General features: G+C 43.0%; 2 protein-coding genes across 4 annotated transcripts; both read left to right on the top strand.

Annotated features, from left to right (window-relative positions):
• The first annotated feature begins 18 nt into the window (after positions 1-18).
• Positions 19-9,470, top strand: LOC140377201 (oxysterol-binding protein 1-like). Of its 3 annotated transcripts, XM_072462534.1 has the most exons (17): positions 19-132; positions 1,691-1,854; positions 1,942-2,150; positions 2,222-2,384; positions 2,454-2,565; positions 3,306-3,504; positions 3,585-3,690; positions 3,775-3,838; positions 3,928-4,095; positions 4,169-4,414; positions 4,488-4,608; positions 4,745-4,848; positions 4,917-5,012; positions 5,088-5,272; positions 5,527-5,756; positions 7,172-7,334; positions 8,042-9,470. In XM_072462534.1, exons 2-16 carry the CDS (start codon positions 1,721-1,723, stop codon positions 7,312-7,314), a joined length of 2,280 nt encoding a protein of 759 aa, XP_072318635.1. In that variant the 5' UTR covers positions 19-132; positions 1,691-1,720; the 3' UTR covers positions 7,315-7,334; positions 8,042-9,470. The 3 variants fall into 3 exon arrangements, with proteins under 3 accessions (XP_072318635.1, XP_072318634.1, XP_072318633.1); XM_072462533.1 differs by lacking the exons at positions 7,172-7,334; positions 8,042-9,470 and adding an exon at positions 6,288-6,448; XM_072462532.1 differs by lacking the exons at positions 7,172-7,334; positions 8,042-9,470 and adding an exon at positions 6,288-6,448 and having other exon boundaries at positions 5,527-5,765.
• A 124-nt stretch (positions 9,471-9,594) lies between these two features.
• On the top strand, positions 9,595-22,760 carry casp3a (caspase 3, apoptosis-related cysteine peptidase a). The gene is made up of 6 exons (XM_072463279.1): positions 9,595-9,774; positions 9,943-10,088; positions 18,388-18,516; positions 19,245-19,420; positions 19,507-19,618; positions 22,460-22,760. Exons 1-6 carry the CDS (start codon positions 9,716-9,718, stop codon positions 22,687-22,689), a joined length of 852 nt encoding a protein of 283 aa, XP_072319380.1. The 5' UTR covers positions 9,595-9,715; the 3' UTR covers positions 22,690-22,760.
• Positions 22,761-24,643: the final 1,883 nt, after the last annotated feature.

The raw sequence follows: 24,643 nt of genomic DNA, 5'->3' as shown, positions 1-24,643 counted from the left end.
GGAACCAATGTAGACGAGCCCATTTATCTGTTACACTACCTGTTGGAAGATGCTAGCTAAGCTAATGCTAACAAGTAAACATCCTTTGGAAGCAGTGAATGGCATTTATGGCAGGAGTTTCACGTAAAAACGGTAAGTCCTTATCAAATGCAACATATTCTTTACCTTTATGAGTCACATTACAGAAGCTGTGTGGTTTGTACGTGTAGTTTATCCTCATCTTTGACGTGACAGCCCGTTTGACAGCTTCCTGTCAAGCTAAACTAGGTTAGCATTGCGCTTAATCACGGGACGCTGTTATAAGTAGCTTTAATGTTTTCACCCTTATGTGTCTTCACTAAACCAAAAGTATTTAACCTTACGACGTTCATAAAAACAGCGTCACATCGTCGTGTGACGTGTGGAAATCACGTAGAACGCAGATGTTTTGGCTAACGAATTAACAGTATTTATTTATTTATTTGTTTCTCTTGTGAAAAAAAATGTGACATACACCTATTAATAAACATCCCCACGATTGGAAAGGAGTGAATAAGAAAACTAAACCGTTTGTATTTGTCTGTGCCTGTTTAACGTATTTGTCCATTTATATTGACCACGCAACACATACAATGTGAAAGGTCACATTGTATGTGTTGCACTTCTGGAGGAAAGATTCTGGCTCAGTCTAATTTAAACATCAGTTCTGGCCTTCTCACTTTGACTGGACGCTACACTCCCCTTTTCCAGTCTAACTTTTGTACTTGCTTCTTCTTCTTCTTCTTCTTCTTTGGTGGTTTATGGTGGTTGTTATCCAAGCGTTGCATTACAGCCTCCCACTGCAGTTGTCCGTCTTAGACATTAGACTTTATTCTTTAGATTTTTCATTTTGTTGTTGTTGTTGTTGTTGTTGTTGTTGTTTTATGGCGGTTGGCATCCAATTGTTGCATTACCGCCAGACTTTATTCCTCAGACTTTTCGTAGTCCTCAGACTGTCGTAGTCCGTAAAAGTACTCCTTCCGCTTTGGTGTTACAAAGCCCATGAGGTCATGATATGTCTTTGTGACTAGAATAGTTGTTGTTGTTTCAGAGACCAACCGGCTTTATTCCAGGGAGACTCTTCTTCATCTTCCTCTCCTTCTTTGACGTTCGGTGCTTCATTTTGAACTTGCTCTTCTTATGTGACATAAAGCATATGTGAAAAGAATGCGTGTGGCGTGCATTCCATTTCTTTCCACTTTGACCCCATGGGCTTTCAACACAATGAAGCATAAACGCAGCGGTACGAGTCATGAAATCTACAGAATAATGTCTAATATGTACAACTACAGTAGGTAGCGGTAATGTAACACTTGGATTCCAACCGCCATAAAACACCAAAGAAGAAGAAGAGGTACGATTCAGCTCTGTTTGTGTCTGTCCTGGACCCGCTGTGGTAAAAGTGATCCACAGTGACGAGAAGTAACGCAAGTGTGTCTTCTCCTTGAAACGCTGTATTTACAGCTGTGAAGCTCAAATTGGGACAGCGCAGAATTAAATAAAATCTTAATATTTAGCGCGCCCGAAAAAGTTTGGTGCTAACCAAATAAAATCCACAATAATCAAACTAGATGTACATAGAATATAAGACACTGCTAACATGTGTACTGGCTGTGTCCTCTTGGTGTAAACATGTGAAAACCTAAAGATTTTAATGGTTTCATTAACCCAGGTTTCTACTACAACAACTGACAACAGAGCGATGTCAGAGTCTAAGCCCCCCACCCCGACCCCAGGGGACATGTACAAAGGCTGGCTCTTCAAATGGACTAATTATATCAAAGGTTATCAGCGACGCTGGTTTGTCCTCAGCAATGGCCTCTTGTCTTATTACCGGTAAGTCTGAAGTCATAACAAAGTTACAAAATTAACGCGTGCATACATGTTTTGATAATCCATGTTCCCTTTACTTTTCTCATTCAGGACACAGGCAGAGATGGGCCACACCTGCCGGGGCACCATCAACTTGGCCACAGCGAACATCGCCGTGGAAGACTCGTGTAACTTTGTCATCTCTAACGGCGGTGCACAGACGTACCACTTGAAGGCCAGCTCCGAGATCGAGCGGCAGCGCTGGATCACGGCGCTGGAGCTGGCCAAAGCCAAAGCCGTGGGCATGCAGGCGGATTCAGGTGAGGAGAAGGAAACGTGCACAGCCGCCTCACGAGTATGTGCACTGAAATGCGTTCGTATCGTCCCGCAGATGACTCGGGCGACGACTTCTCAATAGTGGCGCCCTCCCCTGAGCAGACGGGCTTAGGGCGTAACACAGAAATCCAGACCACGCTTCGAACACTCAACAGCAAAGTGGAGGACCTGGCAACTTGCAACGACCTTATTGTCAAGCACGGCACCGCGCTTCAGAGGTATGACATGGGCCGGGGAGAAATGAAAGCGCGGCGCATTTGACGTTGACTTTTTATTTAAAAACGCAGGTCTCTGTCTGAGCTCGAGGCCGTCCGAGTTAGCGGAGACTCGACGGAAAAGTTCAAGCAGGTCACGGAGCGGGCAACGTTGTTCAGAATCACCTCGAACGCTATGATCAATGTAAGTTTGGATTAAATGTATCACTTGGAGCATTTGTTTTATGTTATATTCATTTTCCTTTCTCATTTACCTCCTCGCTGTTGTATTTAGAGTGATTTATGTTTTTTAAAATGTCTGTTTTCACCTACCCCCAGTACACGCCCGCTGCTCTGTAATTGCGTTGTTCTATTTTTTTTTCACCTTTAACAATGTTACACCTAGAATTCAGTTTTTTTCAATTCAAAAATATTTAAGTGCATATGACCGGTTTTCATGTGTTTTCTGAGTGGGACATGCCTGTGGTGAACATTTATCATAGTTTTATATGAGTTATGTGGCAGTTTGTGAAAAGTTTAAAAGTAGAGAACATCAATAAACAACATTATATCCAAAATGCATGGAATATTCACATGCAACTGACACATTTTTCAGACAGTTTAAACAACAATTTCACATTATAAAGGTAATATCAAGTGTGCACTTTATAACTATTGTGTAATATCTATGGATTTTGGCCCTTGTTTAAAGTATGGTAGCTAGGTAACTGTCATGGAATTACCTCTACCTATGTGCTGCCCATATCCAGTCAAGTATTACTGTTATAAACGTGTTCACTGCGCTTCAGTCCAACCTGTCACGCGCACTTTAACTGAATCGTGCACTCTTTTCTTATTCACCAAAATACGCACCTTTTGCCGTGTAATCGAACAGAACCGTTGCTAGGTCACGCCACATTCACCCTCTCTCGCTCTCCCCTGCAGGCGTGCCGGGACTTCCTATCGCTGGCCCAGACCCACAGCCGGCGCTGGCAGAAAGCAATCCAGACAGAGCGGGAGCAGAAGATCCGGTTGGAGGAGACCCTGGAGCAGCTCGCCAAGCAGCACAACCACCTGGAGAGGGCCTTCCGAGGCGCCACGGTCCTGCCCAACTCCTGCAGCAACCCCTCTCTAACCGCCAAAAGTAAGCGCCGGACCGCCCGATTTTTCACAACATGCACTGTGGCAAATGCTTGAAAACCTCTCTCTCTCGCTGGGTCGCAGGCACGTCGTCCGGAAAAGCCGACGCCAGCGACGAAGAAGACGACAATGAGTTTTTCGACGCGATGGAAGAGTTCATTACCGTTCCGGCCGACCCCAAATATCACAAGTCAATATGCCAGATTCACGCACTAAACCTGATGCTTGTCCTAGATGTTCTTTGTTTTGTTTAATCTACTCACTTTTTACTCAGGAGGTCTAGCAGCAATGTCAGCGCCCTCAGCTGTGACACCGGGATGGATGACCAGTCGGTAAATGTAAGTGTCGAGTCGTTACATAATAAACGTACAAACCCCGAGCGCTCCCGTGTTGTGATTTTCATACAGTTTTTTTGTTTTTGGTCCAGTTTGACGAGCTGTCTCTGGCGTCGAATCCAGACTCTCCACAATCTCAGGAGCTGGAGCCCGTTCGACACAGGCGCACTCGTATCCCCGACAAGCCAAATTATTACCTGAATTTGTGGAGCATCATGAAGAACTGTATTGGGAAGGAGCTGTCTAAGATCCCAATGCCTGTAAGGAATACTAGTGTAAATGATGATACTGGATATGATTCCATTGTGTTTCATCTGTCACTCATGTTTGCAGGTCAATTTTAATGAACCCCTGTCTATGCTGCAACGTCTGTCTGAAGACTTGGAGTATTATGAGCTGTTGGATAAAGCAGCAAAGTGCCACAGCTCTTTGGAGCAGATGTGTTACGTAGCTGCTTTCACTGTGTCGTCCTACTCCACCACTGTCCTCCGCACAGGGAAACCTTTCAATCCACTTCTAGGAGAGACGTTTGAGCTGGACAGGCTCAAAGAGGGCGGCTACCGCTCCCTGTGTGAACAAGTACGACAAAGCACTGCACATCTATGCTTGTATATAAAACATGAGTCAAATACTGTGGTCTACTTTTACTCAGGTGAGTCACCATCCTCCAGCTGCAGCTCACCACGCTTTCTCTGAAAAGGGCTGGAGCCTGAGACAAGAAATTACTTTAGCAAGCAAGTTTAGAGGGAAATATCTGTCCATCATGCCTTTAGGTGAGTGCATCCTACACATACCAGGCTTTTTTACTTTTTAACTGTTCCCCAAAATGCATTGCTCCAATGCTGCTGGAGTCTGTGGAACATGAACTGAAATTCATAAATAATTATTTTTTTATTTTTCTATCTCTAGGTGCAATAGAGTGTTTATTTGATAAAAGTAAAAATCATTACTCCTGGAAGAAAGTGACCACAACAGTACACAACATTATTGTTGGAAAATTATGGATTGACCAGGTAAGTATTTACTTGTACGATCCTCCTACAGCCTACACCTGCCCTCAACATGTCTGTGTGTATTCAAGTCTGGAGAGATCGATGTGGTGAACCACAAGACAGGAGACCGCTGCCATCTCAAGTTCACTCCTTACAGTTACTTCTCCAGAGACCTGCCCAGAAAAGTACTTTTACCTCACATTAAAGATACTGAGATTATTTACTGGGCAAAGCAATTACACTATACTGTTTTGTTCCAGGTTTCAGGAGTAGTGATGGATAAAGATGGGAAAGCTCACTATGTGCTGTCCGGAACCTGGGATGAGAAGATGGAGCTGAGTAAGGTGATGCAGAGCAGCATAGGTGAGAATGGAACAGAAGGCAAACAGAGGCCCGTTTATCAAACACTCAAACCCAAAGAGATCTGGAGAAAGAACCCATTACCGTAAGTGCTACAGTTTACATTGTTATTACCATAAGTGCTACAGTTTACATTGTTCTTACCATAAGTGCTACAGTTTACATTGTTATTACCATAAGTGCTACAGTTTACATTGTTCTTACCATAAGTGCTACAGTTTACATTGTTCTTACCATAAGTGCTACAGTTTACATTGTTATTACCATAAGTGCTACAGTTTAGATAGTTACACCCTGAAGCCACTTCTGAGTCATTGGTTTGCTCTTGTGTGTTGACAGTGAGGGAGCTGAGAACATGTATTACTTCTCATCACTTGCACTAACACTGAATGAGCCAGAGGAGGGCGTGGCACCCACAGACAGCCGGCGACGCCCAGACCAGAGGCTCATGGAGGAGGGCCAATGGGACGAGGCCAACGCAGAGAAGCAGAGGCTGGAGGAGAAACAACGCACGGCTCGCAAGGAGAGGGAGAGGGAGGCTGTTAAGGCCGCAATCACTCCAGAGGAAGGTGAGGAAGGTGAGGAAGGTAAGGAAGGTAAGGAAGGTAAGGAAGGTAAGGAAGGTAAGGAAGGTAAGGAAGGTGAAGAGGGAGAGGAAGGTGAGGGAGGAGAGGAATGTGAGGAAGGAGAGGGGGAGAGAGAGGCTGTGAAGGCTGCAAACACTCCCGAGGAGGGTGAGGAGGGTGAGGAGCGTGAGGAGGGTGAGGAGCGTGAGGAGCGTGAGGAGCGTGAGGAAGGTGAGGAAGGTGAGGAAGGTGAGGAAGGTGAGGAAGGTGAGGGACGAGCCCCAGTGAAGTGTTCCTCCTCCTTTACACCATAGATACGTCTGCTTCATCACGGTCCATAAAGACCTCCAAAGTTGGCACACACATTCTCCTAGTACTTGAATGTGCAATTGTAGTAAATACAGTAGTAGTATGTAGTAGTATGTAGTAGTCGTAGTAGCAGTAGTATATACACAATCTAGTGTAATGTGTGATAACTATGACCGATGTGTTGCTTCATCTTTTCTCACTGCTTCATTGCTCTGCTTCATTTAGCTGCTGCAGAGGAGCCAGGAGCTCAGCCAAGTGTGGTTTCTGATGAAAGCAAGTATCATTCCCTCATTCTGTCTATTCAAACTGGCACGTTGTGTAGCTTTGTGACAGTAAGTAAATCCTCACCAGTGTCAGCTGACATACACTAATGAGGAATAATAACTGAACATGTTTACATTAGAGTGTTGCCCTTTGGCACACAAAGCTACACTGGTGCGCACAAAGCTACACTGGTGCGCACAAAGCTACACTGGTGCGCACAAAGCTACACTGGTGCGCACAAAGCTACACTGGTGCGCACAAAGCTACACTGGTGCACTTGTTTCTTGGTGGAGGCTTGACCCTGTTTGTGCTGCTGTGCAGCTGACGCGGAGGACACGCCCCCTCTCTCTCCTGTTGCATGCAAGTAGCTCCTCACATTTCACACTCACATCAATCATGTAGCTGTAGATCCTGTTAAAACAGGAGATTAATCCTTCATTTCTCCCTCAGCCCCACTCGGACCGGCCTCTTTGTCTTGCCTAAGCAAGTATCTTAATACACCTCATACTCACACTTTAGACTCTTTTTAAATACTTACTCTATCTTTTCTCTATCATTTTAACATTCTCTCGCAGTGGAAGGAAATGAAGGTCTGCCTGGAGCCCATGTTAAAAGCAAGTACAGTAGGACCAACAGTGAACTAGAGTAGAGCTTAGAGAAGTGGCCCCTGGTCCATGTCTCCTTAGAGAGAGGATGCTTTGAGTCTGGTGAGACTCCTTCCTTCTAGTGTGTATGTGCTTAAAGATGTACATCTTTAAGCTCGATGTTGTTGGTGTTGCTTTATCTTCGTGGGGATTTAGCTTTGAACGTGTTGTAGAAACTTATGATGGTTTTAACCCTTGTAGGTGCCCACCTAGATAACCACCAGGCCCTGTGGTTTGAGAAGATAACGGACCCTGTGTCTGGAGAGACCCTGCACGTCTACAAAGGAGGCTACTGGGAAACCAAGGAGCAGAGCGCCTGGGACATGTGCCCGGACATCTTCTAACAGTCTGCTCTGTGGAACAGGTGAAAGGAGCACTCCTGCTCACAAATACAACTGTCTCACTCCTCACACTCTGTCCTGTCTCACTCTTCACACTCTGTCTCACTCTTCACACTCTGAGGAGTGAGACCGAACGTGAAGAGTGAGACACTCTGTCCTGTCTCACTCTTCCCACGCTGTCTCACTCCTCACACTCTGTCTCACTCCTCACACTCTGTCCTGTCTCACTCCTCACACTCTGTCCTGTCTCACTCCTCACACTCTGTCCTGTCTCACTCTTCCCACGCTGTCTCACTCTTCACGTTCGGTCTCACTCTTCACACTCTGTCTCACTCTGTCTCACTCTTCTCACTCTTCACACTCCGTCTCACTCCTCACACTCTGTCCTGTCTCACTCCTCACACTCTGTCCTGTCTCACTCCTCACACTCTGTCCTGTCTCACTCTTCACACTCTGTCCTGTCTCACTCTTCACACTCTGTCTCACTCCTCACACTCTGTCTCACTCTTCACACTCTGTCCTGTCTCACTCTTCACACTCTGTCCTGTCTCACTCTTCACACTCTGTCCTGTCTCACTCTTCACACTCTGTCTCACTCCTCACACTCTGTCTCACTCTTCACACTATGTTCTGTCTAACTCTTCACTCTCTCTTCTGCCTCACTCCTCACACTCTGTCTCACTCCTCACACTCTGTCTCACTCCTCACACTCTGTTCTGTTGTTTTCCAGCTGTCAGAGACTCGAGGCACTTCCTGGATATGGAATCTGGGCCACACCCTCAACACAACAAATTATGTCACTTCACATTTCAGTCCAATATTCACAGCACAATCTTTAATTCACGTTCAAATATGATCTATTTTAAACTCAAGATGAAGCCGTTGTAACCGAGATGAGCCAGATCGGAGCCCCCCCCCCAAAAAAGTTTTAAAGACTTAATCTCCATAGCGACGAGCAGTCATCCGCACAACAAAGTACACCTGACTGTTCATATTTGACCGTTGCTATGTGAGGTTGGTATTTCCACACGCTAAGCTCCATGAACCGTGTGGCGCTCGTGTTTGAGAGCGTGTCACTCTCAGACTTTGGAGCGTGTCACTCTCAGACTTTGGAGCGTGTCACTCTCAGACTTTGGAGCGTGTCACTCTCAGACTTTGGAGCGTGTCACTCTCAGACTTTGGAGCGTGTCACTCTCAGACTTTGGAGCGTGTCACTCTCAGACTTTGGAGCGTGTCACTCTCAGACTTTGGAGCGTGTCACTCTCAGACTTTGGAGCGTGTCACTCTCAGACTTTGGAGCGTGTCACTCTCAGACTTTGGATGGGAGGAGCCTGTGACGTAGATGTTCTTTAGTGAAGGTCCATAAGCCGTGAGGAGACGTCTTCCTGGTTTTTCGTGAACATTTCAACTTTAGCTTTAATCGACACCTTTTCCTTTTGTGCTGCACTTGTACTTTTTTCTGATAGCAATAAGAGTGCCTCTGTGATCACACGTGGCATAGTGTGAAACCATGTGATGTGCTAGTGTCCATCTCACCTTCTGTCCTCTGCTACCAACGCCTGAATGGCATTTTAAAATCTATCAAATTTTATTTGACATTCTCAAGTGTACTTAAAAGAACACTGACGCAAAATGTTACAACATATTTGCACAAAAATGTGACATAGTATTGAATTTGAACAGGGTGAGAGAGACGTTTGCTATTTTCTTTGTTTACTAATATTAATATAATCATTAAAAGTAGGCTTGTCCTGTGTGTTTAATTTAAATAGTTACGTTTAAATTATTTAGGTCTTCTGTTGACATGACTCTAATTCTGTTCAGTTGGTCTCTGATTTGTCGTTGTTTAGTTAAGTTTTTCTGTGTGACTTGTGTATCTTGTGAACTGCTCTTGTGTTCTGTGTGTATGAAGTGTGTGCTGATAGAAGCAGTTCTTTCCCTGACCAGGAGCACTGGTCAGTGCATCACTGCGGGCCAGTGCAGCTGGAGTGCAGAGGAGGCCTTTACACTAATGTACATGATTGAATGATTCTATAAAACCATAGGTGTCGGTCAGGGTCAACATATGAATGTGAATGTGCACAGTGTCATTCCTCCAGTCTGTCTTTTTAATGCGGTGTTTTAGCAGTGTTCTAGAGAAATAAAGTATGTGAAAAACACTTCCTCTTTGTGTCATCTTTAAACGCGGTTGTAATACAGCGTGTGTGCGGGAGGAGGCGCTGTTGAGTTGAAGCGCATCCTTGAGCACGCTGTGACGTCACGCGCATCTTTGTTTACCTCGTGCGTGCGCGGAGCGGTCACTGCAGCTGCTAGCTCCGCATCGCACCGCGCCTGTCGTTTGCCTTTTGGACGTGTGTTTGAGGTTAAACTTGTACGTGTAGCGGCTCATACCTCGAACTCAATCATGTCGGCTCATGGACGAGGAGACGATCGCACTGACGCGAGGAAAGAGGACACAAAAGAGTGAGTGATACGTGAAGCTAACGCTCCATTGTCTTGAGACACAGGAGCTGCAGCTTATTTACCTCTTATGTGTCTCAGATGAGATAAACACGTGACGTGCGAGTTTGGTTGTTTAACATTACAGTAACATGATGTTATCTGGAGCTAAAGAGCAGTGTGTGTTTGTAGGTCCCCTGAGGGCCCTGCTTCACCAGGCTCTGGCCCCTCAGAGGTGGACGCTAAGGCCGTGTCCTACAGCTTCAGGTACAGCCTGGACTATCCCAGCATGGGCCAGTGTATCATCATCAACAACAAGAACTTTGACAGGGGGACAGGTGAGGGACATAACTCAGAGGTCATTCTATCTGATCAGATTATATACAATACAGCACAAAAACATAATCCATCCATAATATCACATGTATACAATGGTGATCACACATTCAAATACAAACTGTAAAGTATAATGGAGTGTTCTGGGAGGAATGTCTTTGTCCCTCCTAACACATGACTCCATAAGTGTTCCTCTTACTTCTGATGAACAAGTCCTGGTTACATGACTCTAAATGTACTCTATTACAAGTACTGCTGATAATTAGCACTTAAGTGAAAAACAACATCACAAAGTACTAGTTACAGTCTTCGTATATCGTTTAGATAAAACTTCTGTACAAGACATGATTCATTACACTGTTTAGCCAAATGACTTTTCACTGTTTAAAGCCAATCAGAGCAGCCGATGCAGTGTTGTGCGTTTGTGCAGAAAAGAGCTTTGGGACAATTGAGACTCCCATGATTTTAAATACAACTTATTACAATGACATGGCTAGAATTAAACTCCATTACAAGTACAGACACATGTTTAAAAAACGGCTCAATTACAGCTAAGTATTTATAGTTAGTTACTTTCCACCTCAAGAATGTACACTATAAATAAGTAGACTTTGCAATAAAGTACGGCTGTAACAACACGTCAAAAAAAAGTCCCAAACTCGTTGTGTAATTCACAGCATAAACAAATCCAGATGGAGATTGTGACAAGTGACATCTGACATGTTCTGTGAGGTAGAAAACATGTCGGGCGTTTCCAATTCTTATTTTTAAACCAAGTCAATTCTTATTCCAATAGTGTGTGCGTGTATTTGTGTTTTCCTGTTTTCCAAGGCTCAAACGTGGCTATTTGTTGATGTCGAGATCATTCGGTTAATCGATAGTCATGATTTTTCAGGTCACAATATCGTACGAGGTAAAAAAAAAAAAAAAAAAAAGACAATTAAGCACAGTTAAGTCTTTTCGATTCAAACTTTACTCCAAGAATGAGTACTGTATTTTCTGGACTATAAGTGGCACCGGAGTGTAAGGCGCAGCAGCCAAAAAATGCATAATAAAGAAGAAAAAAACATATATAAGTTGCACTGGAGTATGAAATGCGGTTGCAAGTGTGAAAATAACAAATAATATCACATACAAGTCGCTCCGGAGTATAAGTATATAAGTAAAAATACAAGTATAAGTCGCACCCTGGCTAAAACTAAGAAAAAAGGTGTGACTTATAGTCCGGAAAGTACGGTACTTTAAGCAGCTCTTTTTGTAGCATGTTTTACTATAAAAGATATATCTACTCGATAGAAACATCTTCAAAACAACGGTCAATGTATTATCTACCCCAGTTACGTCATTGAATTGTCCCTTGTTTATAATCTGGTTGCTAAGTAACAATTGTGGCATTACCTCTGCCTATGTCAAACCAGGAAGTGACATTACAAACATCGCCAAAAGTGGCCAAATCGGAGAAAAACGGGCAAAATGTTTGGTCAAATCGTAAATATAATCATAATCCTTTTGTTTTCTTTCTTAAAAGTGTAGCCTAATGTGTCACGTGGAGTTTAAACTCACAGAAATGTTTTAGTTTATCTCTTTAGCGGTTGTAACGTGTCACGCTTGGTTTCAATACTACATGCTTCATACGCTTTACCAATTTCAATACCGCAATGATAATTTAAAAAAACAACACCAGTTTCTTAGACGATAGAATGTAATTTTCAGCTCAAAATAATAGTACTGTCTTTATGTTACGTTTATGTGGTTTTGTATCAGATATAGCCAAAGATACTTTAAAAAACTGTTCAGGAAAGTCAAATTCTGTCCTGTTAAAACTTGATTCGTGGTTAAATTAATATCTAGTTCAGACACCAGTAGTTAAAGTATTGCTTACGATCTGATTTTCAATACTTTTCACAGTCTTTGTCGAAGTCCTGAGATGAACAAATGGCGCTTGACGTGGCTGTAGCTAATTCTGTCGCACCTGTTGGCTCTAAACAACTGTAAATGTCACTATTTATTCCTTTGTGCTGCGAAAACGCGTGACCCGACACGTGACTTCACCAGCGCGAAGGAATCGGCGTGTGACTTTAAGTACGTCTTCGACCACAAGTTCCTCCCGAGCTCCGAGGTAGAAGTCAAGTGACATCCTTCAGTTGGACGCGGGGACGGTCTTTGTGTTTGTGCAGTGACGGGCGTGTACCTCTGCAGGGTTGGAGCGTACTGTTATGTCACCTCGCACGACAGCCCGCGGGGAATTTAGTGCTTTTTGTCGTGCGCTTTGAAAGAGCGGCTAGAATAAGGATGAGGACACGAGCGGTCGCCAGAAGCTAACGTAGTTCCCGCTAGCGTTGTATTTAGCTTAGTTCGCGCAAGTCCTCTCGCACTTTGCCCCAAAAAACACACACTTTAAAAATCCGTAAAGCGACACGTTCTGAGCATTTCTGCCGTCAAATCGTGTTCGGGACAACTGTGTGTCGTCGGGGGCAAGCTAGGTTTGTTTAGCTTCCCTTTTTCAATTCCTTCTGCTGCCAGTAAATCGAGTAATAACACAATTCCTAACGCGGAAAAAGATCACATTACTCGATATAACCCATTTTTAATTTCTTTTTTCAAACCAGCATTGTTATTGTGAGCAGGGTCGCCGCCGCTCCACAGATTTGACTTGTAACTCTTGACTTGGTGGCGTCATCGACTTAAGTTAAAAGCTATACTGCGGAACATTTCAAGCAAAGCGATCCGCCAGAAACATGGTGCGCCTTCAGGTTAAACATATGCAATTAATATATTTTTACCTCACTGACCCGTGCTCTAGAGTGATAATAGAGTGTTAATAGTGATAATAGAGTGTTAATAGTGATAATAGAGTGTTAATAGTGATAATCAAATCAAATCAATTTATTTTTGTAAGGCCCAAAATCACAACAACAGTTGCCTCTGAGGGCCACAGGGAGAAATGAATCAACAATGTCTGTGGTGGCGATGAAGTCAGACAATGTCTGTGGTGGCGAGGGACGATGTCCCAGGGTCCTCTGTCCTTAGACTCTCCTTCTCGGCCAGGAAAAACTACAAAAAAAAACCTCTTTGGGAAAAAAGCGTAGAAACCTGGAGGAGTTCCAGTGAAGGAGAGATCCGACTCTCACAGACGGACACGACGAGACTGGAGCTGGACCCACTCTTCAGGCAGATGAGGGACCGACTGAGGCGAGCTGGACCCACTCTTCAGGCAGATGAGGGACCGACTGAGGCGAGCTGGACCCACTCTTCAGGCAGATGAGGGACCGACTGAGGCGAACTGGACCCACTCTTCAGGCAGATGAGGGACCGTCTGAGTCGAGCTGGACCCACTCTTCAGGCAGATGAGGGACCGTCGGGGGCGAGCTGGACCCACTCCTCAGGCAGATGAGGGACCGTCCACACAGGGCAGGGACCACTTCACCAGGGGAGGGGCATCTGGGTCCACAGGTCCTCAGGAGTGAGAGAAAGAAAAGAAGGCGGTGAACAGTTTGCAAGTGGAATCAAAAAATAAATATTGTTTGATAGCATAAGTAGTCAGAAGAAGAAGAGGATAGTGCTCAAGCTGCCATACTTCCCCCAGCATAGTTACTCCTAGGGCAGCGTAGCTAAAGCTGTGGGTTTATGTTTCTGTTCCTAACTAGTCTGACCATAAGCGATTTCGAAGAGGAACGTTTTAAGCCTGGACTTAAATGAAGAGACTGTGTCAGCATATTTAACATGGGTCGGGAGCTGATTCCATAACACAGGAGCTTGGTAGCTAAACGCTCTACCTCCTACAGTACTTTTAGAGACTCTTGGCACCACCAGAAGGCCAGCATTCTGAGAGCGAAGAGCTCTGTTTGGATGATATGGTTCTATAGCATCTTTGAGGTAGGATGGGGCCATGTCATTTATGGCTTTGTAGGTCAAGAGTAGAATTTTGAATTTGATTCTAGACTCGACGGGGAGCCAGTGAAGAGACTTCAGCACTGGCGTAATGTGCTCTCTTCTTTTTGTTCCTGTTAGTAATCTTGCTGCTGCATTTTGAACCAGTTGAAAGCTTTTTATGGAGCTTTTAGGACACGCTGCAAGCAGGGAGTTACAGTAGTCTAACTACTACTAAGTAGTAGTTGTTACAAATGCATGGATAAGTTTTTCGGCATCACTTTTAGGCAGGATTCTTCTGATTTTGGCTATGTTGCGCAAATGGAAATAGGCTGTTTTACAAGCTTGATTTATATGAGCTTTAAATGAGAGCTCCTGGTCAAATAAGACTCCAAGGTTTATTACAGTAGAACTGGAGGCTACACTGACATTGTCCAGTGTGACTATCTGCTCAGATAGAGTCTCGTAGATGCTTAGGGCCAAGCACAATGACCTCGGTTTTTTCAGGGTTAAGAAGCAGGTAGTTTAGTGTCATCCAGGTTTTTATCTCCTTCACACAAGTACTAAGTCTGTCTACTTGATCGCTCTGATCAGGTTTCATTGATAAATACAGCTGAGTGTCGTCTGCATAGCAGTGGAAGTTAATGCCATGCTTTCTGATAATGTTGCCTAATGGCAGCATATAAAGAGTAAACAGAATTGGACCGAGTACCGAACCCTGTGGCACACCGTAAATTACTTTAGAGCTTGGTGAGGAGCTCTGGTTTACATTAACAAATTGGAACCTATCAGATAGATAGGATTTAAACCAGCTGAGGGCTGTTCCTCCAACACCTACATCACATTCTAACCTCTGCAGTAGAATGTTGTGGTCGATGGTGTCAAACGCTGCGCTGAGGTCCAACAGGACCAGGATTGAGACCAGTCCATCGTCAGCGGCTAATAACAAATCATTTGTGACTTTAACTAGTGCAGTTTCAGTGCTGTGGTGGGCTCTGAACCCTGACTGGAAAACTTCAAATAAGTTATTGTCCTGCAGGTGGCGACAAAGCTGTTTTACTACAACTTTTTCAAGGATTTTAGAGACGAAGGGAAGATTTGAAATAGGTCTGTAGTTTACCAATAGGTCGGGATCTAGATTAGGCTTTTTCAGAAGAGGTTTAATGACTGCATGTTTGAAGGACTGTGGAACATAGCCACTTTCGAGTGAAGTATTTATTATATTAAGAATAGGGTCTATAATTAGGGGGAGAATGTCTTTGAGGAGTCTGCTTGGAATGGGGTCTAGGACACAAGTTGAGCTTTTAGAGGACATAATGGCTGAAGTTATCTCTGCTTGATCAACAGCTGTGAACCTTTCTAAGTTTACAGGTGGATTTATATGGGACGTTAGATTTACAGCTTGGGCTAGTTCAGGGCTAATAGCGGGGGTAATTTCATCTAATTTATCTCTGATTGTTTTTATTTTATTGTTAAAAAATAGGAGGAAATCATCAGAGCTAAGTGTAGCTGGGATTGAGGGCTCTACTGCACTGTGACAGTTTGTTAGCCTAGCTACAGTGCTGAAAAGGAATTTAGTGTTACTTTTGTTGACTTCTATTAGATTTGAATAATATCTGGTTTGGGCCTTACGCAGAGCCTGCTTATAGGACAGCAGGCAACTTTTACATGCTTTTAGGGATTCTTCGGTGTGAGAGCGACGAAATAATCCCTCTAACTTTCTAACTCTTTGTTTATGTGAACGCAGTTCTTGGTTGTACCATGGGGAGGCGCGCTTTGGCCTAATGACCGTCTGTTTTAACGGCGCGACAACGTCTAGAGCAGACTTCAGAGAATTCATGGTCAAGTCGACACATTGATCACTTATACTGGGACTAAAACTATTCTCAGCAGGATCACATGACATGTCACTGAATATTGGCTCTATTATTTCTTTGAATTTTGAGATAGATTTTTCAGATATTGTCCTTTTCATTATAACTTTATTTTGTGGGACTGGATGATCTTTAAGAATAAACTGAAAGGTAATTAGGAAATGATCTGACAATATAGGGTTTTGAGGGAGGACAATGAGGTCACTAATCTCTGTTCCATACGTTAGGACAAGATCCAGAGTGTTCTTGTGAGTCGGTTTATTTACATTCTGAGTGAAACCAATGCTGTCTAACAAGGCGCTGAAGCCATTACTGAGAGCGTCATCACTCATATTCACGTGGATATTAAAGTCTCCAACTATAACTATTTTATCCCAGGCTAACACTAAGTTTGATATAAAGTCAGAAAACTCTGTTAAAAACTCTGAATAGGGACCAGGAGGTCGGTAGATAACTATGAACAAAACTCCTTTTTGGTTTTTCATATTTGGACATGTGATCGACAGCATAAGGCTTTCAAATGAGTGAAATGCATTGTTAGTTTTAGGGCTCATGAGTAGGCTTGAGTGTGAGATCACTGCCACACCACCACCTCGGCCTGTGCTCCTGGCGGTCTGAAAGTTAACATGGGTGGGTGGGGTGGACTCATTTAGTCTGACGTAGTCGTCTTGTTGAAGCCACGTTTCAGTTAGAGCTAGAAGATCTATGTTATAGTCACTAATTAATTCATTAACTAAGAGCGATTTGGAGGAAATTGCTCTAATGTTTAGCAGTCCACATTTTACGTGTTTATTCATTTGTATATTTGTGTCATTTGTGATTGTTATTTTCCTTAAGTTATTTGGTCTGACGCCTGAAATATTTTTTCTGAGATGTGACTTTTTGGCATTATTTGTACGAGGAAAACGAGGGACACACACAGTCTCTATCTGTCTTGAATCTGAACACTTCACATGTAACAGAACGGGCGAGAGTTCAGCGACAGAGGAGCGTCTTGAACTGCTGCTCTGCACCTGGGGCTCATCCCTAGATGGTCACTTAACACGACTAAGACTATCGGTCAAATTCCGAACTAATAGGGATGTACCCTCCGAAGTCGGATGGATGCCATCCCTGCGTATGAGCCCGGGCTTTCCCCAAAACGCACTCCAGTTATCAATAAAGACAACGTTGTTTTGAGGGCACCTAATAGAGTTGTAATAGTGATAATAGAGTGGTAATAGTGGTAATAGTGGTAATAGAGTTGTAATAGTGATAATACAGTGGTAATAGTGATAATACAGTGGTAATAGTGGTAATAGAGTAATAGTGATAATAGAGTTGTAATAGTGATAATACAGTGGTAATAGAGTTGTAATAGTGATAATAGAGTTGTAATAGTGATAGAGTGGTAATAGTGATAATACAGTGGTAATAGAGTTGTAATAGTGATAATAGAGTTGTAATAGAGTGGTAATAGTGATAGTACAGTGGTAATAGTGATAGTACAGTGGTAATAGTGATAGTACAGTGGTAATAGTGATAGTACAGTGGTAATAGTGATAATAGAGTGGTCATAGTGATAAAAGAGTTGTAATAGTGAGAGTGGTAATAGTGATAGAGTTGTAATAGTGATAATATAGTGGTAATAGTGATAATAGCGTGATAATAGAGTTGTAATAGTGATAATATAGTGATAATAGTGATAATAGAGTGGTAATAGTGATAATAGAGTTGTAATAGTGATAATAGTGGTAATGGTGATAATAGAGTTGTAATAGTGATAATATAGTGGTAATAGTAATAGTGGTAATAGTGATAATAGAGTGGTAATACAAGGGTAATACAGTGATAATTGAGTGATACTAGACTCTAGTATCACTCAATTATCACTGTATTACCCTCTAGTAACTAGAGTAATAATTGATTGGTTCTGGAGTGGTAATGGTACTAGAGTTGTGCTAGAGTGATAATGGAGTGATGATAGAATGGTACTAGAGTGGTACTAGAGTGGTACTAGAGTGGTACTAGAGTGGTACTAGAGTGATACTAGAGTGGCACTAGAGGTGGCACTAGAGGTGGCACTAGAGTGGCACTAGAGTGGCACTAGAGTGGCACTAGAGTAATACAGTAGTAATACAGTAGTAATACAGTGGTAATATAGTGGTAATACAGTGATAAACCGTGAGATAAACAGTAGCACAGCGAGGAAAAAGCCTCCTCACTGCCTCTGTTTTCTCCATGTAGTGTGTTGATTGTATGTTTTATATGTGTTGGGAGGGCAGCACCTTTTTATTTATTTTATTTTGTTTATTCTTATTCCATTGATTTTAGTGTGTTTGTTTGATTTAATTTTCTATTTGATTTTGTTTTTATATCTTATTTTATTACTTTTATCCTATTTATGCCTCTGTATCTTTTACCTTGCTGTGAAGCACTTTGGAACCCTCTGGTTGTATAAATCGTGCTATATAAATAAAGTGGATTGGATTGGAGGCCTTGCAGATTCACGGCGGATCACGCCCCTATTTCCATGTTATTTCCATGTTCATAGTGATGTTTTGCCTCCTCGTTTTAGGCATGAACCAGCGGAACGGCACGGACGTGGACGCCGCCAACGCAATGAACGTCTTTGTCAAGTTGGGCTACAAAGTGAAGGTTTACAATGATCAGTCAGTGGAGCAAATGAAGCAGGTGTTAACAGCTGGTAAGTCAAAGGTCGGCCATTTTTTTTCACATTTCTGTTGTTTAACTTGATGAGTATAATGGTTTTATTTTTCACATTGGGCCAAAACATTAAATATAGTCTGTAGTTCCTTGTCCTGTAAATTTTTCCTTTAATACTACTGTGACCGATAATACATGGCAATGCCCCCAATAGTTAGAGTAAAGTTAGTTCACATTTTAACTTAGGGCCATGTTTTTAGCTTAATTAAAATATTGGCGCTAAATAACCGAAACATTTTGAATATAGGACTGATACCGATATCTGGGAAGACCTCCGATATCACCGATACTGATGCCCATCCCTAAAATGGCATCAGTTTCTAAAAAACATCTAATAAAAAATAACTATACACTATAAAAACACTATAAAAATAATCATAGTTCTATTTTGATCATTGCAAATGTTATCTGATCCATACCGACTTTAAACACATACAAAAATACTTTATGTAACAAAAACATGGACTTTATTCAATCCAAATATAAAAAAAATAATAAACCATTTCAGTTTTTAATCAGTATTGCACTTTATTTGTAAGTATTCTCTATCTAAAAGCCTTCACGAAGCACATTTCATCCTTTGTTTGGTTAAAAATGATTGAAAAATGTACAATAAAAAAGAATCACAAGTGACAGCCCTACTTTCGCCTGCTAAAATTGGACCTCTACATATAAGTGAGGAGTGTAAAATGATGGCGTTTTCCCCAGTCTCGAAGGAGGACCACAGCGGCGCCGCCTCGTTCGTCTGCGTGCTCTTGAGTCACGGCGACGAGGGCGTGTTCTTCGGCACGGACGGCTCTGTGGAGCTGAAATACCTCACGTCACTGTTCAGAGGAGATCGCTGCAGGTCTCTGGTGGGAAAGCCCAAGCTCTTCTTCATCCAGGTGCCAACAACATTTAGCATACGTAGGAGTCGGGACTGGCACTTATTGTTGTTTTATGTTTTTTTTTATGTTTTTTTACTGCGCAGGCCTGCAGGGGGACGGATCTGGACTCGGGCATTGAAACCGACAGCGCGGACGATGAAACCACTCGCATCCCGGTGGAGGCAGACTTCCTGTACGCCTTCTCCACAGCTCCTGGTCAGTATCTCGGGTCAGAAACAGGAAAGATTTATTTGTCATTGAACACAGTTTGCAAACATAGGAACTTGAGGTGCAACATGAAACAATGAATGATAAAATAATAATAGCAACGTCTATAGGGTCAAATATGGCATGCATAAATTAAGAATGTTTGCATTTGTGCATTAATCTAACGTTCAGTTGGATTAAAACAAATATAATTGCCTTATTATGAAAATTAACCATGTTCTAACTTTGTTCCCTCGTCAAAAACACACCTGGATTAGCATTGAGCTTCATTCACGCTTGTGTGATGAATCCTGGATAGAAAGTCCTCTCCCCTCCGAGCATCAAAAACACTCCGTTCTGAATTTCCCCAATGTGTGATGTAATAATCTGCCTGTGATGTGGCGCTGAGATCGTCTGCACTGTTTTTAAGTCCATAAACCATTGGCAGACTCTTAAATCACGATAATTTCAACTGCATGGCTGCATTAGCATGGCTGAGCAAGCTAGCATTTGTTTTGTTTTTAAGATTACTAGAATCTTTTAAGAAAATCTCACACATGTAATTCACTCCACAGCCAGGAGATGGAAATAAAAAGCTTGTTTTTTTTTTTTTTAAATTCTAAAATATGAGATGCCAAAGGTAGTTAAGAGTATGTTTAAATGCTTATGACAATATAAATAATGCATCATATTTGTCCTTTAAATTCCTAGTCAAACTAAATTTCAATTCAACGAAAACTAAACCAAGCCCCAAAACATGACTCAATTAAAACTTATTAAAATGTGTCTGTGGCTCATGATCAGACCTGGACAATATGGCAGTTTTTTCACCTTGTAAACACAAACAAAAATTCAATAATAGTTTTACAGATTTAAATTGTCCAGTATATTACTCTGCGCCATTTATTTCAAAAATAGTCTGTTGAAATTATGGGATATTAGTTTGATTAAAGTGTGACTGATTCCCAGCTCCGCTTATGATCCAGTTTCACGACACTCTGTAGTGTTCACTCCTGTAGTGTTCACTCCTGTAGTGGTCACTCCTGTAGTGGTCACTCCTGTAGTGTTCACTCCTGTAGTGTCACTCATGTAGTGTCACTCATGTAGTGTTCACTCCTGTAGTGTCACTCCTGTAGTGTTCACTCCTGTAGTGTTCACTCCTGTAGTGTCACTCCTGTAGTGTTCACTCCTGTAGTGTTCACTCCTGTAGTGTTCACTCCTGTAGTGTCAGTCCTGTAGTGTTCACTCCTGTAGTGTCAAATCAAATCAAATCAATTTATTTTTGTAAGGCCCAAAATCACAACAACAGTTGCCTCTGAGGGCCACAGGGAGAAGTGAATCAACAATGTCTGTGGTGGCGATGGAGTCAGACAATGTCTGTGGTGGCGAGGGACGATGTCCCAGGGTCCTCTGTCCTTAGACTCTCCTTCTCGGCCAGGAAAAACTACAAAAAAAAAAAAAAAAAGTGTCACTCCTGTAGTGTCACTCCTGTAGTGTTCACTCCTGTAGTGTCAGTCCTGTAGTGTTCACTCCTGTAGTGTCACTCATGTAGTGTTCACTCCTGTAGTGTCACTCCTGTAGTGTCACTCCTGTAGTGTCACTCCTGTAGTGTTCACTCCTGTAGTGTCATTCCTGTAGTGTTCACTCCTGTAGTGTTCACTCCTGTAGTGTTCACTCCTGTAGTGTTCACTCCTGTAGTGTTCACTCCTGTAGTGTTCACTCCTGTAGTGTCACTCATGTAGTGTTCACTCCTGTAGTGTCACTCATGTAGTGTTCACTCCTGTAGTGTTCACTCCTGTAGTGTTCACTCATGTAGTGTTCACTCCTGTAGTGTTCACTCCTGTAGTGTTCACTCATGTAGTGTTCACTCCTGTAGTGTCACTCCTGTAGTGTTCACTCATGTAGTGTTCACTCCTGTAGTGTTCACTCATGTAGTGTTCACTCATGTAGTGTTCACTCCTGTAGTGTCACTCCTGTAGTGTCACTCATGTAGTGTTCACTCCTGTAGTGTTCACTCCTGTAGTGTTCACTCCTGTAGTGTTCACTCATGTAGTGTCACTCCTGTAGTGTTCACTCCTGTAGTGTTCACTCCTGTAGTGTCACTCATATAGTGTTCACTCCTGTAGTGTCACTCCTGTAGTGGTCACTCCTGTAGTGTCACTCCTGTAGTGTTCACTCATGTCGCGTTCACTCCTGTAGTGTCACTCCTGTAGTGTCAGTCCTGTAGTGTCACTCCTGTAGTGTCACTCCTGTAGTGTTCACTCCTGTAGTGTCACTCCTGTAGTGTTCACTCCTGTAGTGTTCACTCCTGTAGTGTCACTCCTGTAGTGTCACTCCTGTAGTGTTCACCCCTGTAGTGGTCACTCATGTAGTGGTCACTCATGTAGTGTTCACTCCTGTAGTGTCACTCCTGTAGTGTTCACCCCTGTAGTGGTCACCCCTGTAGTGGTCACTCATGTAGTGGTCACTCATGTAGTGGTCACTCATGTAGTGTTCACTCCTGTAGTGTTCACTCCTGTCGCGTTCACTCCTGTAGTGTTCACTCCTGTCGCGTCACTCCTGTAGTGTCACTCCTGTCGCGTCACTCCTGTCGCGTTCACTCCTACTCCTGTCGCGTTCACTGTCGCGTTCACTCCTGTCGCGTTCACTCCTGTCGCGTTCACTCCTGTCGCGTTCACTCCTGTCGCGTTCACTCCTGTCGCGTTCACTCCTGTCGCGTTCACTCCTGTCGCGTTCACTCCTGTCGCGTTCACTCCTGTCGCGTTCACTCCTGTCGCGTTCACTCCTGTCGCGTTCACTCCTGTCGCGTTCACTCCTGTCGCGTTCACTCCTGTGTCTTTTCGCCGGCAGGATACTACTCCTGGAGGAACACCATGACGGGCTCCTGGTTCATGCAGTCCCTGTGCGAAATGGTCGGTAAATACGGGAAGGAGCTGGAGCTTCTGCACATCATGACGCGCGTCAACCACAAGGTGGCGGTGGAGTTCGAGTCCATTTCCAACTCTCCGGGCTTCAACTTGAAGAAGCAGATCCCGTGCATTGTGTCGATGCTGACCAAAGAGATGTACTTTACTGCTTGATACATGCAACAACAAAGGTCATGTGTTTCTGAGCCATTTGAAGCCTTTGTGGGGTCGAAGTTTCATTGTGCCCAAGGGGAACGCAACAAAAATGTGTATTGTGTTTTAAAGGCGCATTATGTAACTTTCCTGCTCGACTTGATTTGAATGCCCCACAGTGTGGCATTAAGCTCATCTAATATAAGCATGGGACGTCACCAGGTCAGATCTGTGGAGACGATTTGTTTTTTGTTTTGGTTCTTTAGCTCTTCATCTTTTTTGTCGTTGTTTTTTTATATATATAAATCATTTAAAAAACAGAACTAGACACACATTGGAGCAGTCCAGTCGGCTCCATCCCCGTCTTCCATCTTCTCGTCTTTGCGTTATTTCCTGCTGCCAAAAGTACATTCCACCGGTATCCACAAATGAAGTAAATGCTCAATAGCTAGGTTCAATGCCGCACTGTGGATCGTCGTAGGCAAAGCGTTAACGTCGCCGTGGAGACGAGCATGGGGTGGAGAGGTTACGTGGTGCACCTTTAAGGCTCATTTTGACTTACGACGTGCGCGCTGTTTTTAGATTTGCGTTAAAGTGCGTAAAACAAGGAGAATACTACCACTCTGAAAGTCATGAATATTTGAAATTATGTCGCAGTTTGTTTCTTTTTTTAATTGTCCAACGTTCATTACAATACCAGGTCCAGCCGTTTACACGCAACAAACTTCAGGGATAAATACACACGCCAGCGTTATAGGAAACCACTGTTCCTCACTCTGTTCTGTGCCTCTGCTTTCAACTCTTAGATCTTGAAATGATTGACTATTTATTCGTTTGCGGTTTAATTCTCTGTCCGTGTTTTTTTAATTAAGCACACGTTCGACTTCAAGCTCAGGTTTTATTTGTGTTTATTTTGCTATCACGATGACTATTCTTGCTGAAAACTGCATTGCTGAGCGTTTCGTACTTTTTCTATCTTCACTTTTTGTATGGTACGTTGTCCATTTTGCACGTGTGTCGTTGCTGTGTCTGCGCTTTATAGTTGTGCAGACGAGAATAAACCATGAAGTCTGTTGATCTAATCAGCGTTTTTACAATTGCTACTTTTCAATCACTTTGTAGTCAGCTTTTTTTGGATTAATAAAGACCACTATTTACCAACTGTGTCGTCATACTGAGAGAAATGTGGTGTCCTTTATTTAAGTACAACAAATGCATGAATACCAAAAGATTTAACCCTAAAGACCTCATACTAATGACCGTGTAAAATAAATACATTCAAACCAGGTTTTTAGAATGATGGTTTGGTATTATTGTATTTTTTATTGTATATTTATATTTTAAATTGTGTTTTATTTTTTTGCCGGGAGCTTAACAAGTTTTAATTATTATATTATTAATACAATAGATGATGCGAACCTGTTTGTGTCCACGGGGAGGCGCCAAGCGTTTTTTAAATTTTCTTTCTATAAAATAGTCATCGTTTTTATTTTTGTATTTTATTTTATGTATGAATTTGTTTCCCATTTCACTTTTTTTGACAAATATTTTACAAAGCGCTACATTTTTATTGTGACTGTATTTGACTCGTTTACGGTAGTTTCAAAGTAAAGTTTTAAAACTCGTAGAAACCGAGCAGCGCCTGAACGCACCGCGCGCCAAGTCCGCCTCGCCTCGTTTCCTCCGCGGCCGCTGAAAATAGGCCCCCGGTTTAATGCGCTTTGACAGGGGCCAGTGCGCGCGCGGGGGCCAGTGCGCGCGCGGCGTGTCGGGTTGCTACACTTTTACCTTGTTTTTACCGCACACAAACACGCACAGACACGCACGGACACGCACACGCACCTGCTCCACGTCCCCATCATGCACCTCTCTCTCCGTTTGTCCCGCGCGCGCTCCAACTTCTGCCTTTGACGCGTTTAAAGGGGAAACGTCAACGCCAAACGCAGCAATCAATGAGCAAAGTGCGGCGCCGACC

The sequence above is a fragment of the Eucyclogobius newberryi genome, unplaced genomic scaffold (genome assembly GCF_026437365.1).
Source record: "Eucyclogobius newberryi isolate DKJ021-1_F unplaced genomic scaffold, fEucNew1.0.hap1 SCAF_4, whole genome shotgun sequence".
Lineage (NCBI taxonomy): Eukaryota > Metazoa > Chordata > Actinopteri > Gobiiformes > Gobiidae > Eucyclogobius > Eucyclogobius newberryi.
The sequence above is the reverse complement of the archived record's forward strand: the minus strand, read 5'-3'. Positions and strand labels throughout refer to the sequence as shown.